This window comes from Stigmatopora argus, chromosome 15 (genome assembly GCF_051989625.1).
Source record: "Stigmatopora argus isolate UIUO_Sarg chromosome 15, RoL_Sarg_1.0, whole genome shotgun sequence".
NCBI classification, from domain to species: Eukaryota; Metazoa; Chordata; class Actinopteri; order Syngnathiformes; family Syngnathidae; genus Stigmatopora; species Stigmatopora argus.
The window spans coordinates 995,395-1,008,722 of NC_135401.1; the positions used below are offsets into that span (position 1 = coordinate 995,395).

Genomic DNA, 13,328 nt, shown 5'->3' on the forward strand with positions numbered 1-13,328 from the left:
AGCGGGAGGGCCGGCAGCCAATGAACGCACGTTCCAATACTCGCTGCGATGCAACAGGAAAAAAATTCAACGTTTTCTTAGCAAAATAGAATCTCTAATTTCATAGAAAAGTGCCCCCCCAAAAAACTTTTTTTTTTTAAACTTGAGTACTGTTTTGCATAAGCAGCGGATTGGGCTCCGCCCCCCTCGACCCCCTCGACCCTTGCGGCCGAACGGAACGAAAAAAAGCGGAAGTGCTCGGTGGCCGATCGAGAGTCAAAAACGGGAAAGTCAGTCCCTTTTCTGCGATGGGTCGCTGGGTCGGTCGGTCGGTGGTTTGGTCGGGCGGGCGTGTCATCACCTGCACTCCACCGCCAAGTTGCTCTGAGCGGGCGAGGTCGACGACGGGCTCATGGCGGCGTCCGACGAGCCCGAGGACGTGGTGGACGCCGTGGTGTTGGACACTGGCGGAAAGAAAGACGGGGGTTAGCCGGGAAGGTTAGCCACGAACGCCGTCGCGTGATCGGAAATCGGCGCCGTTGGTCGACATCGGGGGCGGAGTCAAAGGTGTGCGGCCCGCTAGCGCAATTAGCCACTTCAGACAAAATTCAATGCTTTCATTCTTTCGACAAAACCAGGATCAAGTGCACTTTTTGATCCATTTCCTATTGGAAATGCCCACAAACAACAGGAAGTCATCTGGAAATGCCCCAAACCTAACAGGAAGTCATCTAGAAATGCCCACAAACAACAGGAAGTCATCTGGAAATGCACCCAAACTAACAGGAAGTGGAAGTCATCTGGAACTACCCCAAAGCTAACAGGAAGTCATCTGGGAATGCCCCTAAACCAACAGGAAGTCATTTGGAAATTCCCCCAAGCTAACAGGAAGTCACTGGAAATGCCCCCAAACTTACAGGAAGTGGAAGTCATCTGGAACTACCCCAAAGCTAACAGGAAGTCGTCTGGAAATGCCCACAAACAACAGGAAGTCCGTCTGCAAATGCCCCAAAGCTAACAGGAAGTCATCTGGATGTTGATTGGGAGCTGGCAGTCAATTGTTAAGGTACTAATGGTAGATTGAATGACAGTAAGATTTGATCCAAGGATTGGATTTGTAGTCATTTTTTTCCGGGGCTGTTTTGTAAAAAAAAAAAAAAAAAGTGCTTCTGACCTTCTCGTTCCTTCTTTTTTAAGCGCTTCCTGCGCCTGTCGATGGACGCCACCTCGGATTTGAGGCTCATGTAGTATTTGCGAATCTCCTGCAGCTTGTCCTGCAGGAAGGAGATCCTCTCGCTGCTCGACATGCTCTCCAAAGCGTCTGCGTGCGTGGAAAGGCAGCCTTTCAGAATAAAAGCCACGAGTGCGCGGGCGATCGGACGCCCCGGCCGGCCGGCCGGTATTCTACCCAGTTGAAAGGTCCACTTGGACGCTCGCTGGGGAGAGGCGGCGTTCTGCTTGTCTTTGGGCGACGTCGCGGGAGGGCAGCGGGACTTGTTGGACTTGGCCAAAGACGAGAGCCGCGATTGGTCCTCGCTGTCGCTGCTGTGACCTGATGGGAGGGAGGGAGGGAGGGAGGAGCGGCGTTAGGGTGGGGTTCCGTCCAAAGGAGGGCGGAGACGGCGTGCGTGCGTACGTGCGTCCTCACCTGCGCTGTTCTTGTCGCCCTTGGACGCGCTTCCGCCCGCTCGCTTGTGGTTGCGTTTGTGTTTTTTGGAGGCGGGGCTTGTCGAGTTGCACTCCACTACCCGTTTTTGACCTGTGGGGGAAATTCACATTTTATTGTGAAATTGATAAAAAAAATAAACAGGTTCAAGGGAACTTAACCTAATTAGGTTAAAACTTTTTAATTTAAAAAAGGCAAAAATATGAGGAAATGATAACGAGATGATATTTAAGGCGATTATGTTCAAATTTTGGTCATTTTGGCTTATGATATGAGAAAAGTGACTTCACGAAATATTAATGTGATTCAAGTGGCAATAAAAAAGTTACATTGTAATATTACAAGTGGGAATATGATGACATTCCAGACAGAATATTGCATATTGTCATCATATTCCAACTTTTGACCACACCCACCTCGGGCTTCCGGCGACGGGTCGCCGTCCGGACCGGAGCGGGCGTCGTCGCGCTTCTCGGTGACCCCCGCCGTCGATTCCTCCGCTCGGGGGTCCGCCGGTACTTCCTCGGGCCGGCGGGGCGACGACTCCCTGCTGCCCGGGAGGCGGGGCTCCGGCTCCCTGCTGCCCAGGAGGCGGGGCACAGGCTCCTTGCCGGCCGGGAGGCGGGGCTCCGGTTCCCTGCTGCCCAGGAGGCGGGGCTCCGGGGAAGGGGCCGGCTTCTCCTTGTCGTCGGGGTCGTCCAGGTCCACCTCGTGGCAGAGCAACGCTTCGGCGCCCATGGGGAGCTCTTCGCCGGGGAGGGGTGCCGGGGCCTCCCGGGCAGGAGGCGGAGTCTCGGCGGCGCCTTCCGCCGGACCTCCTTCTTTCTCTTCGCTCTCCGGCTCTGGCGCCTCGTCCGCTCCGTTCGCTTTGCGGTCGCCACTTTCCGCCTCGGCGGCGCGCAGGGGCGACGGAGGGGATTCGGGCGGCGCGGCAACGGGGCTCGGCGGAGATTCGGGCGAGGGGGGCGCCGTTTCTTCGTGGCGCGCCTTTGGCTCGGGTTTTTCCTCCTTCTCCTCCTCCTCTTCCTCTTCTTCCTCGGTGGCCGAGTCGGTGTCCGAGGGGGCGGCGGCGGCGGCGGCGGCGATCGCCGGGGGATCCGGTCGGGGATCCGGTCGGGGATCCGGCCGGGGAAGCGGCGCGGGGAGGCAGTGGAGAACCACCATGGGTTTGTCCGGTCTGGTCAGGAGACTCAGAGGAGACGGGGGAGGGGGCGTCGTCTCGGGGCTGACGGCGCCGGCCGGACTCGAGGGTCTCGCCGGCGATTCGCCGTCGGGAGCTTTAGGCGCGGGTGGCGACGACGGGGGCGGCGTCTCGGGGTCTTCCGAAGGGGCGTCGGGCCGAGGGGGTGGGGAAAGGGGCGCCGTTTCGACCGGTGCTTCTGGGGGCTCTTCTTCTTCTACTTTCACCGTCTCCTCGGCCGGCGGTGGCGGTGGCGGCAGCTCCTTCTCTCGGGAGGGGCTGGCCACGTGGGCGGCGGCCTCCGGCGTAGCGGGAGGAGGCGAGGCCGCCGGGACCGAGGCCGGGTTGGGCCCCGCCTCTATCGAGTCCTTTTCTTGGTTTTCCGGTTGGCCTCGCCACGGCGAAGACTTTTTGTCGGGCGGCTCTTCGGAGTCGCTGTCAACGGTGGAGTTCCCAGAATCCTCTGCAGGTGGGAAAAAGAGGCGGTTTTTTATTTGAAAACACCTCTACTCTGCTAGTTTTCAGTTTTTGTCACTTAGTAAATTTCACAGGTGGTGATAACGGTAAAATGACAGACAGAAAAGTACATTTTATGAGCACGAAAAGAAGAAAATAACAATAACAATAGCATTATAGTAACAATACGCGTAAGCGTGACGTACCGTAACAACTAAATCAACTCATTAATTAGCAAAGCATCGGTAAAACTAAGACGTAAAGCATGTGTCAAAGCGGCGGGCCGGGGGCCAAATCTGGCCCGCCGCATCATTTTGTGTGGCCCGGGAAAGTAAATCATGAGTGCCAACTTTTTAGGATCAAATTAAAATGAAGAGTATAGATGTATATTAAATTTCCTGATTTTCCCCCTTTTAAATCAATCATTGTCATTTTTTATCCTTTTTTTCTGTGTTTTTAGTTCAAAAATCATTTTGTAAAATCTAAAAATATATTTAAAAAAAGCTCAAATAAACATTGTTTTAGATCTATAAAAAAACTGAATATTCAGGGATTTTAATCCAGTTCTTTTAATCCATTTATTAAAAATCTCAAAATATTATATCTAAAATGTATAAATATATAAAATCGAGTTGACGTTAACGCGGCCCGCCAACCAACCCGACAGAGTCTGACACCCGTAAAGTAACGGTGATGTCACGCAGAAGGCAAAGTAAATAAAGAAGGACTCACCGTTGGAGGCGCGATCCGAGTCGTACATTCCGGACGTCCGCCTTGTTCTCCTGACGCGCGACGTGTCTACGGAAAAAACGACCCATCATGAGATGCGATGCTGCGTTTCATCCAAAAGAAAAACCGGCAAACTTTCCAAAATACGATTTGGTCGCCGGGCGATGACCGAAGCGCCAAAAAAAGTGGTAGTTCACATACAGATCGGGCGGGGCTTACTGTCGCCGTTGGCCATGTTGGGCGGGGCCTCGGGGCGTCCGCTTTTGCCGTTGAGTCGGCCATCGCCGCTCGGCGTCTTGCGTCCGGGCGGCGTGTTCCCGGGAGTGCTCCGGATTTGGGGGCGTCCTCGCTTGGCCCCCGTCGTCTTCAAAGGCAACGGCGGCGTGGTGGTGGTGGTGGTGGTGGTCGTTGGCGCGCCCACCGCGGTCATCGGGATTTTTTCCTCCTCCTTGTCCGCCTCTTCTTTGTTCTGGGGAGAAAAGGTGGTCGGGGTCAGGAAGTCCCGCCCACGACGGGAAACGGGCTCTCTCTCACCTTGACCTTCTTCCTGGTTCTCTTGCGGGTTCCTTTCTCGGCCGGCCAGATGATTCGGTCGGCCTTCACCCATTCGTCGTACCTACAATGGGAGGAAGACGCCCGCCGTTAGCATTTTAGCTTTTAATGCTTTGCACGACACTCATTGGCTGACGGACGACGAGTTAGAAGACGAATTTGGTTGGAAAATTGGGTTTGTTAAGCTAAATTAAGCTAACGGAGATGCTCGTGCTACTTGGAACAACTACGCTTTTGACTGCGCTCGGCAAAAAAAAAAAACTCAAATTTTCCTTGAATGGACCAAAAATGAAAAGCAAGTGGTCCTTCAAGTTTTTGTGGGATTTGGAGGATCAAAACATTCACAAAATCAAGACATAACGCAGATTTTTTAGGCCAAAAACTAAATTGGGTGAAAAGGTCACCATGTAGAATTTCCAATCTCACAAAAACAATGATTTTTTTTCAATGAATTCTTACTCTTTAAATGTTTCTCTCAAAAAAACATTCTTGAACTGTGTCCAATTGAAAAAGTGCCTCAAATTCCCCAGAAATCAAGAAAAAATGGCCAATCAAATGCAAAACATTCCATTGTCAGACGCATGATGCTAACTTAATGCTAGCATCCCTTAACAGCTAGCATAAGCATTTTCCTTCTACTTGCGTACATATTTTTTGAACAATATCTTTGCGCTTCTACATTTGAAAAACCTGATCTTTTTCACCCGACTCCGACACCCCGAACCTGGCGCGGCTATTTTGTCCCCGGACAAAAGAGACCAAGGTTTGTGGACCCACCTGACGTTCCAACCGTAGTAGTGCACCAAGTAGAAATGTTCCCCGTTGTCCGTGTCCGTCTTCTTGATGTGCGCCTCGTAGATCTTCTGCGTCTTCCCCCTGCCGTACTTCACCCGCACTTTGGTCCCCGTCACGGCGTCGCCGTCCTCCTCGTCCTCGCTCCTGAAACGCCACCCGGTTTGAAAACGTCGCCGTCGGCGGCGGGGACGGCGGGACACAAAATGGCGGCCCACCTGGCGCCCAGTCGCCTCTCCCTCTCGTCGTCCTCGTCGTCTTCTTCGTCGTCGTCGTCGTCCTCGTCGTCGTCGTCCCGTTCCTCTTCCTCGTCCTCGTCGTCCCCGGAGCTGCGGTCGGAGCCGTCGAGACGTCGGCTGCTGCGACGACGGGCGTCCCTGGGTCCTTCGCCCATTTCGTCTCCTCCCTTGTTGGGCGGCTCCATTTTGGCGCTGCATCGTCTCCTCCCCTGCGGGGGTGGGAGGACAGGACGGGGGACATTGGACGTCAACAAGTCGTCTCATTTGTCGTCGGGGGAAGGGAAAAAACAATGTGATAGAAAATATTGCTCTTTCGGAGGCATAAATGATGACTGAAACAAGGGTACGACTTAAATCACAGGTGTCAAATAATCTAAATATGATATCTAAAATGGTCTGGCCCACATGAAATCGAGTTGACGTTGACACGGCCCACGAACCAACCCGACTCTGACACCCTTGATATAACCAATTAAAAAAAATTAGCTTAGTAATGAAATAAGATGCTAATTAGGCTTACTTTGTTCGCTGATTTGGCCCCGCCCACTCCAAAAAAATCTCCAAAAAGGACATTTCTGCTAGCATCCTATTCATAATCACGCTATAAACTGTCATTCAGCTAGCATAGCAGATGGCGGCAAAGTAAGATTTGCTATTTGTTGTTATTGTCCGTTTTGCAGTAAGAAAACAACCATTACTGGATGAATTCATTCCTTTTGATCTCCTCTCATCCAATCATGATACTGGACAACTCTGGGACAATCTTCAGTTCAATAGATTGTGCCATTTAAATATACAAAAATTCAACCAATGGCTTGTTTTTTCTTCTTCTCAAACATAAAGAAATTGATAAAAAGTGTTTGTTGGTCGACCACTCACCCTGGGAGACATCTGCCTGTCCTTGTCGCTACCACTCTCGGACTCGTCCCCCTTGTCCTCGAGCTTGAGGGCGGCCAAGGCAAAGTCGGTCCGGGCGCTCCTGGGAATGCCGGCCATCCTGGGGAGGCCCGGGACTTTCGGGGTCCGCAAGTTGTTATGGTGGACGGTCCTGAAGGTGATGCAGCCCGATCGGCAGTACTCCTCGAAGCCGAACAGGTACCTGTTCGCCGGGGGTGGGAAGACGGGCTAGGATGTCAAAACGCCTCCGGGAGGACAAATGGTCCGACTTACTTCTTGTAGGCGGTCTTGACGTTGTACGACGCCGCCGAGTTGAGGATGGGGATGCCCAGATCCATGTAGATCTGCTTCCACACCATCCCGCTCTCGATCTGAGCCGCAAGGGACCACGGATTATCATTTCCATTTGCAATTTGAAGATAGATTTGGAGAATTCACCCAGGAAATTTATTAAATAGGGAGCTAAAAAAACACAACCACACTAATCCCTCGAATATCGCGGATCATGTAGACCAGACATGGTCACAAGACAAAGGACTTGGACTAAAACTCCTATTAACCTGTTTTTTTATATATTTATGTCAAGCGGAGAGGAACTATTTTCACTGTGAGTACAGAATTTAAAGTATTTACATTTTTATATACACATACAAATGATATTTAGATACATTGCAGTATTTTGATATGCTTATAGCTGTAATATTTAATAAATATATACTTTTTGATAACTACTTATGTATAGGCACCAAAACATGTATTTTGGTAGTAATGATGGGGCCTAATATTTACTTTATATTAAAACGACTTCTGTTTTCGTCGCAGGTTCTTTCAAAGTAAAAGTAAAACGAATTTGAGCTTACCTTGCGGCAGCCGCCATGTTGGTAGACCAGCCGGAAGAGCTTGAACAGGTTCAAGTCTTTGTAGCCCAAGACGGGGGGCTTGTTGATGGGCGTCCCTAAAAAACAAATATAAAAAGAAAATAAATGACACGGGCAAACGCTAGGACTAAAAAGCATCTGGATGCGGATGGCGGCCGTCAATGGGAAGTACCTCGGTCTTCCATGAATTTATAGAGCTGCCGCAGGAAGTGCTCTCGCTCCTCGGGGTCCGGCTCCTCCTCCGGCTAGACCGAGAGAAAAAAACGTCGGGAGGTCACATTTCAGAGTAAACTCATAATATTACCGTATTTTCACGACTATAAAGTGCACATAAAAGTCTTAAATTTTCTCCAAAATAGACAGGGCACCTCACAATATATTTATATATGGACCAATACTAAAATTGTTATCACGATAAGATAAAATAAATCAGTGGATAGGGATTGATAGTACTGCTCTACTTACAAAAAACGTTTTAGCATCACTACATTTTGAAGGACACGTACCTCCTCTCTGATGAGCTTTTTCCTCTTTTCCTCCTCGCTGGGGTCTTCGTCTTCGCTCTCCTTCTCGCCGTCGCCGTCGTTGTCGCGCTCTTCGTCGCTGGAGGACGAGTCCAGGATCTGACTCATGTCCATCTTCCAGATCTCCGGGACCTCCTTTCTTCTGGCGAAGGCCTGGGCTGCCTCGAAACCTGGGGGGAGGAGATTTGTCAAGGGGGCGGGGCCAAAACCCCAAAGAAAATGGCCTCGAAGCGAGACTGACCTCGCGTAGTCGAGAGCTCGGATTTGTTAATGTTGATGGAGTTGAGCGGGTGGACGTTCCTCCTGGCCACAGTCAAGCTGAAAGGAAGAAAGAGAAGATCAACAAGTCGGCGCTAACCGGAGCTAGACGTCCAATCCACCTTGACGGGGAGAGGGGGTATGAACAGTTGCATTTCGTCGACCGGACGTTTGGTAGAACGGATGTTTGGTCGCCGGGTTCGCTTGCTGTCAAATTATGACAGAGAGTTTACTATTGATATTTAGATATTAAACTCACTCATTCTCTCTCATGATTATAATTTTGAGAGCTGGTTTCAACAGTAACCACCCGGCGACCAAACGTCCGTTCGACCAAACGTCTTTCGACGAAACGTCCGAGTACCAAACAGTTGCCCATATATTTATGCACAGACTGTATTTTTCCGACTAGATGCGTGCGAGTCATTCTAGCCAAAAAATACGCAAGGAAAATCATCTAGAAGTCGTACTGGGCTATACCGAATTTTCTCACATATTAGCCGCATCCGAATCATCATTTTTTGGAGCGACAAATACGGCATACATGCGAGAAAATATGGTAAATTGTGTTTTGTTTTTTTTATTTCTCATAACAAAGAACTCACAATTTGGAGTCACTGAAGGACCGGACCAGACACTGATCTTTCTTCACCACCAGCTCGTCATTGCAGCTCGGGGAGACCACCTAGGCGGACCAAAAAAAGAAAGGATGAGATCCGAGAGGGTGTGGCTTACGCCGGGAGGGTGTGGCTTACGCCGGGAGGGTGTGGCTTACCAGCGCCAGGAAACAGGAGGCGGGTTGGTCCTCCTTCTTGACGCTACAGACCTTCCCCAGAAGATCGTCGTGGGGTCTCCCGCGTTCTTCCTCTTCGTCTTCGCTGGACGACGACTCGTTCTCCTCGTCCGCCCTGATGGGATGGACGGACGGAGGGACGTCAGCGGTGGCGGGGGGAGGGAGGACGGGCGGGCCAAGGCGGCTGGTCGGAGACTCACACGGCCTGCGAGGAACGCCGTCCGCGGTTGGACTTCTTGCCTATCACCGGCGTGCCAAAGTGTTCCGGGTTGGTCAGGGGGAGCTGGTCCAGGGTCTGAAGGGCGAGGACAACAAGGAGGGTGAGCCGAGAGGGACTTTGTTTATGTCAAAAATCGGATTTGGGAGTGGCTAAAAAGAGAATTTTCTCATTTTTTTGAGACTTTTGTGAAAAGATAGCTCAATAAATAGCGCTTTTCAAGACAGTAATACCTTGAGATACAAGCTGAATGCTCCTATGTCAATTTACACGTATCTCAGGGCAAAAATGTGTTGGGAATTTCCCTCTTATCTCAAATTTCTCGTATGTCAAAGCGTTATTTTGGTTTGCAAAGAAATCCAAAACAAATCAATTATAAATCGCGTTTTGGTTTTAGCTAACGGACGTCTACGCGGCGTCTCGTTGAAAAGGAAGTGAACGCGCGACAAAAACATAAATAAAAACAATGCTTGATTTTATTTCCATAGTTTTGATGCATCTTACCTCGCTTTCCGCAAAATGTCGCTCGCCTTTCAGACACAAGGACGACCGCCGTAGCGTCTTCTCGTCTCCATCGTCGAAAACTGGAAGCGGAAAGCGCGTCACGCCGTGTGGCTTGGCCTCGACTTCCCGGACGCCGGCGAGCGTCGCCGCTTACCGACGGTGTAGAGGCTGGCGTCCGTCAACTTGCCGATGACGCCCTCGCTGCAAACGCCCTCGTGTGTCTTGACCTCCACCGTGGAGCCCACCTGTCGGAGGGGGCGGAGCCTTAGCCATCGGTCGGGGTATCGTCGTCGCGGCGACGGGGGGGCTTACCCTGAGGGGACCTTTGACCTGATCATCGTGGACCACCTGGCTGATGCTTTCCCCTTTTAGAGTCACCTACGGGCAAGCAAAAAAATAAAAGATAAATGATGGGTACTGGTTGTGTTGTTAAAAGAGGGCTATGCAAAAGTACAATTGGACATTTTTGGAATGACTTTCCATTAGGGTAGAATTAAATAGAAAGAAATAAAGACGTGACATGGTTCAAATGATCTCATCTCATTTTCTGAATGGCTTTATTCTCACTAGGCTCGCCTGGGGTGCTGGAGCCTATCCCAGTGGACTTTGGGTCAGAGTTGGGGGACGCCCTGAATGGGTGGCCAGCCAATGGCAGGGCACGAGGAGATGGAAAGCCCATCAAATATAGCTAGGGGTAATTTAGAGCACATGTGTCAAAGTGGCGGCCCGGGGGGCAAATCTGGCCCGCCGCATCATTTTGTGTGGCCCGGGAAAGTCAATGATGAGTGGCGACTTTCCGTTTTAGGATCAAATTCAAATGAAGAGTAGAGATGGATATTCAATTTCCTGATTTTCCCCCTTTTATATCAATCATTGTCATTTTTTAATCCATTTTTTCTGTGTTTTTAGTTCAAAAATCATTTTGTAAAATCTAAAAATATATTTAAAAAAAAGCTCAAATAAACATTGTTTTATATCTATAAAAAACTGAATATTCAGGGTTTTTAATACAGTTCTTTTATTCAATTTATTAAAAAAAATCTAAATATTATATCTAAAATGGTCCGGCCCACATAAAATGGAGTTGACGTTAAAGCGGCCCGCCAACCATGTCTTTTGGAATGTGGGAGGAAACCGGAGTACCCGGAGAAAACCCACGCAGGCCCAAGGAGAACATGCAAACTCCACACAGGTGGACCGACCTGGATTTGAACCCAGGACCCCAGAGGTGCGAGACCGACGTGCAAACCACTTAACCACCCCACCCCCACTTGATATACATTTCCAAAAAAATTAATGTAAACAATAAATAAATAAATGAGGACATATCGTGACCAAACAATGACGTCAGCTCGCTCTTTTTGTCTTACCTTAACCTTGACGAGCCTCTTGACAATTTTGATCTTGGCCTCGCAGAAGGCCCCCCGGTACTTGGCGCTCACATCGGTACCCACGGTCAGGTAGGCAGGCTCGTCGGCTGCCTGAATAAAAAGAAAAAGAAGACGGTAAGCCCACATTCCTTCGATGACGTCGTTGCAAAATGTCACCTTCATTTTGTCGCGCTTATTTGAGGAAGTCCAGCTCCGGAGCTTTCCTGGATTCCTGCGTGAAGATAGGATGGGAATAAAATGACGCAAAAGTGGGTGAAATAATCAGGCAAGTCGTCTTTTAAGGAATATTTATCAAAAGTAAACATGGCACTATAAAAGCCTAAAAAAAAAAATCAAAGCCATTTGAACTCGGACGGTTAGCGTAAAAAGATCCTGTGTTTATGCCATTGAAGACTCAATGTTTACTTTTATAATTTAAAATCTGTACAAAGTTTAACGACGTAAAAGGATAGATAACACACACACGCGCAAGAATATTCACTTCTCTCTTGTTCATGGATTAAATATTTGAATGTAGAAATGACTATATAAACTTTTAAGTTATACACTGTCCAAGTCTATCACTGCCATTGTCTTTTTTTGTAGTTCGGTCAACTTTATCTGCCATTGACGGGGGTAGACGTCCGCTTTGTTGTTCATTTTAGGGTACTGACAGGTAACTTTTTCCTGATTTTGGGTCACTGCGTGTCCATTTTGGATCACCTCCCATCTTGCTACGTAACCATAATCCATCTGGACCGGAAGATGGTTGTTGTCAAAATGGACTCGACGTCAATCACCGTCAATGACAGTTGGAACATTCAAATCGGGTTCTCCAAGACCTGCAAGATTCGTAAAGTTGTCAGAAAACTAGTTGAGAACTCGGTCGAGTTTCCCCGACGGTCCCTTACTCCGAGTTGGGTCAAAACAAACATGTCAACTGGCCTTCCTTTTAAAGTTGCCGTACCGGGTCCCGTTCGGGGTCCCTTTCGACGTCCCGTTCGGGTGCGCTGTCCGCATCCGAACCGAGTCGCTCCCCTTCCCGCTCCGCCCAGAGCTCCGCCGTGAGTCACGTCGCCATGTCAGCTCAGCTAAGCGGCTAACTTTAGCTGGCTCCGTCTCTTCCCCTCCAGTTTTGTCCTTCCTCCCGTTCTCTAACCCGGTCCCCAACGACCCTCTCACGGGGGCGACCCACGGTGTACCCTTCGCCGGTGCGAACGCCGGAACCGAGCGGTCAGTGAGACGAACCCCAAGCCCGCTTTCGTCCGCTCTCCGGCTCGTCGAAGCTAACATGCTAAGGGGGCTAGCGAGCTAGTTTGTCCGGAGATTTAAAGCGCCTCGCTTTCGTACATTGGCTCGCCAGCGCACGACAAACTTGACTTTTCGGGCCGCGGCGGAGTTAAAACGCGACATTAAATGGAAGGTTTCCTCTTTAAAAATGACACATTAGCTGTTCGTTCGGCTGTTTGACAAAAGGCACGCACACACATTCACATTTCTTCCGAGCGAAAACAAGCCGCGGCTGCCATTCAATTGCTGGCGAGCGCGGCGAAAGCGGACATCTTCCGACCCCCGGCGCAGCCTCCCCTCGCACCCGGGCTCAACGTGTCCCGTAGCGGCCGGGCGGCGACACTTTTCGGGCCGCTAAATGGAGATTTTCTACTCACGTTGAACGAGGCGTCTGGCTTCCCTCTCGCCCGGGCTCGCGACGCGATCCACGAACAACAAGCTGTTGAGTCCCGACCTGTGTTTCGCGTCAGCTCATTGGTGGACGGCGTGCCACTGCTCGACACCGATTGGTTGGCGAATTCTGGGCTTCTCATTGGCCGTTGCTGTTGCGTTGGTCGCGGTTGGCAGATACAAACGTGGCGCCACAAGGGAAATGACGACAGAGGTGGAGGACGGTCGCGATTGGGACAAGTTTTGGCAGGAAATGGCGCCATTGGAGGGGCGCGAGAGTGCAGGAGGCTATTGGCGGAGCCAGCTTCCTTGTCCGAGTGAAGCCACGCCCCGAAACGTGTTGACGACGCACACAATAGTCAAATCGGAGATTTGGACGAGGGTTTTTTTCGCTTAAGTCACGACTTTACGGTAGAAATTTTTGAAGAAATAGGGTGAGGGTGGCTTTAATACTGTAGGTGTACTTTTTCCCAATTAATTTGGGTGTTTGTTTTCAATTCCAGCCTTCATTTAAGGCACAAAACTTCCAATCCATTCTTACAGATTGGATGTCTGTCATTTTCAATGCCAATGAATTACTACCAAAAATGAAGAACCCAATCTTTTTTAGCTAG

The 13,328-nt window shown here is 50.1% G+C and overlaps 1 protein-coding gene across 2 annotated transcripts; it reads right to left on the reverse strand.

The window, feature by feature from the left end:
- Nucleotides 1-187: 187 nt before the first annotated feature.
- arid4a (AT-rich interactive domain 4A) lies at nt 188-12,850 on the reverse strand. 2 transcript variants are annotated; one of them, XM_077620615.1, is made up of 25 exons: nt 12,702-12,850; nt 11,212-11,266; nt 11,035-11,145; nt 9,977-10,042; nt 9,819-9,909; nt 9,665-9,744; nt 9,144-9,238; nt 8,926-9,058; nt 8,756-8,835; nt 8,134-8,210; nt 7,875-8,062; nt 7,541-7,613; nt 7,351-7,445; nt 6,764-6,861; nt 6,473-6,692; nt 5,573-5,802; nt 5,340-5,501; nt 4,545-4,626; nt 4,230-4,479; nt 4,014-4,079; nt 2,062-3,288; nt 1,628-1,738; nt 1,388-1,531; nt 1,154-1,300; nt 188-443 (listed from the first exon to the last, which is right to left on the reverse strand). In XM_077620615.1, exons 2-25 carry the CDS (start codon nt 11,215-11,217, stop codon nt 337-339), a joined length of 3,939 nt encoding a protein of 1,312 aa, XP_077476741.1. In that variant the 5' UTR covers nt 11,218-11,266; nt 12,702-12,850; the 3' UTR covers nt 188-336. The 2 variants fall into 2 exon arrangements, with proteins under 2 accessions (XP_077476741.1, XP_077476740.1); XM_077620614.1 differs by lacking the exon at nt 12,702-12,850 and adding an exon at nt 12,002-12,572.
- Between the last annotated feature and the right edge of the window lie 478 nt (nt 12,851-13,328).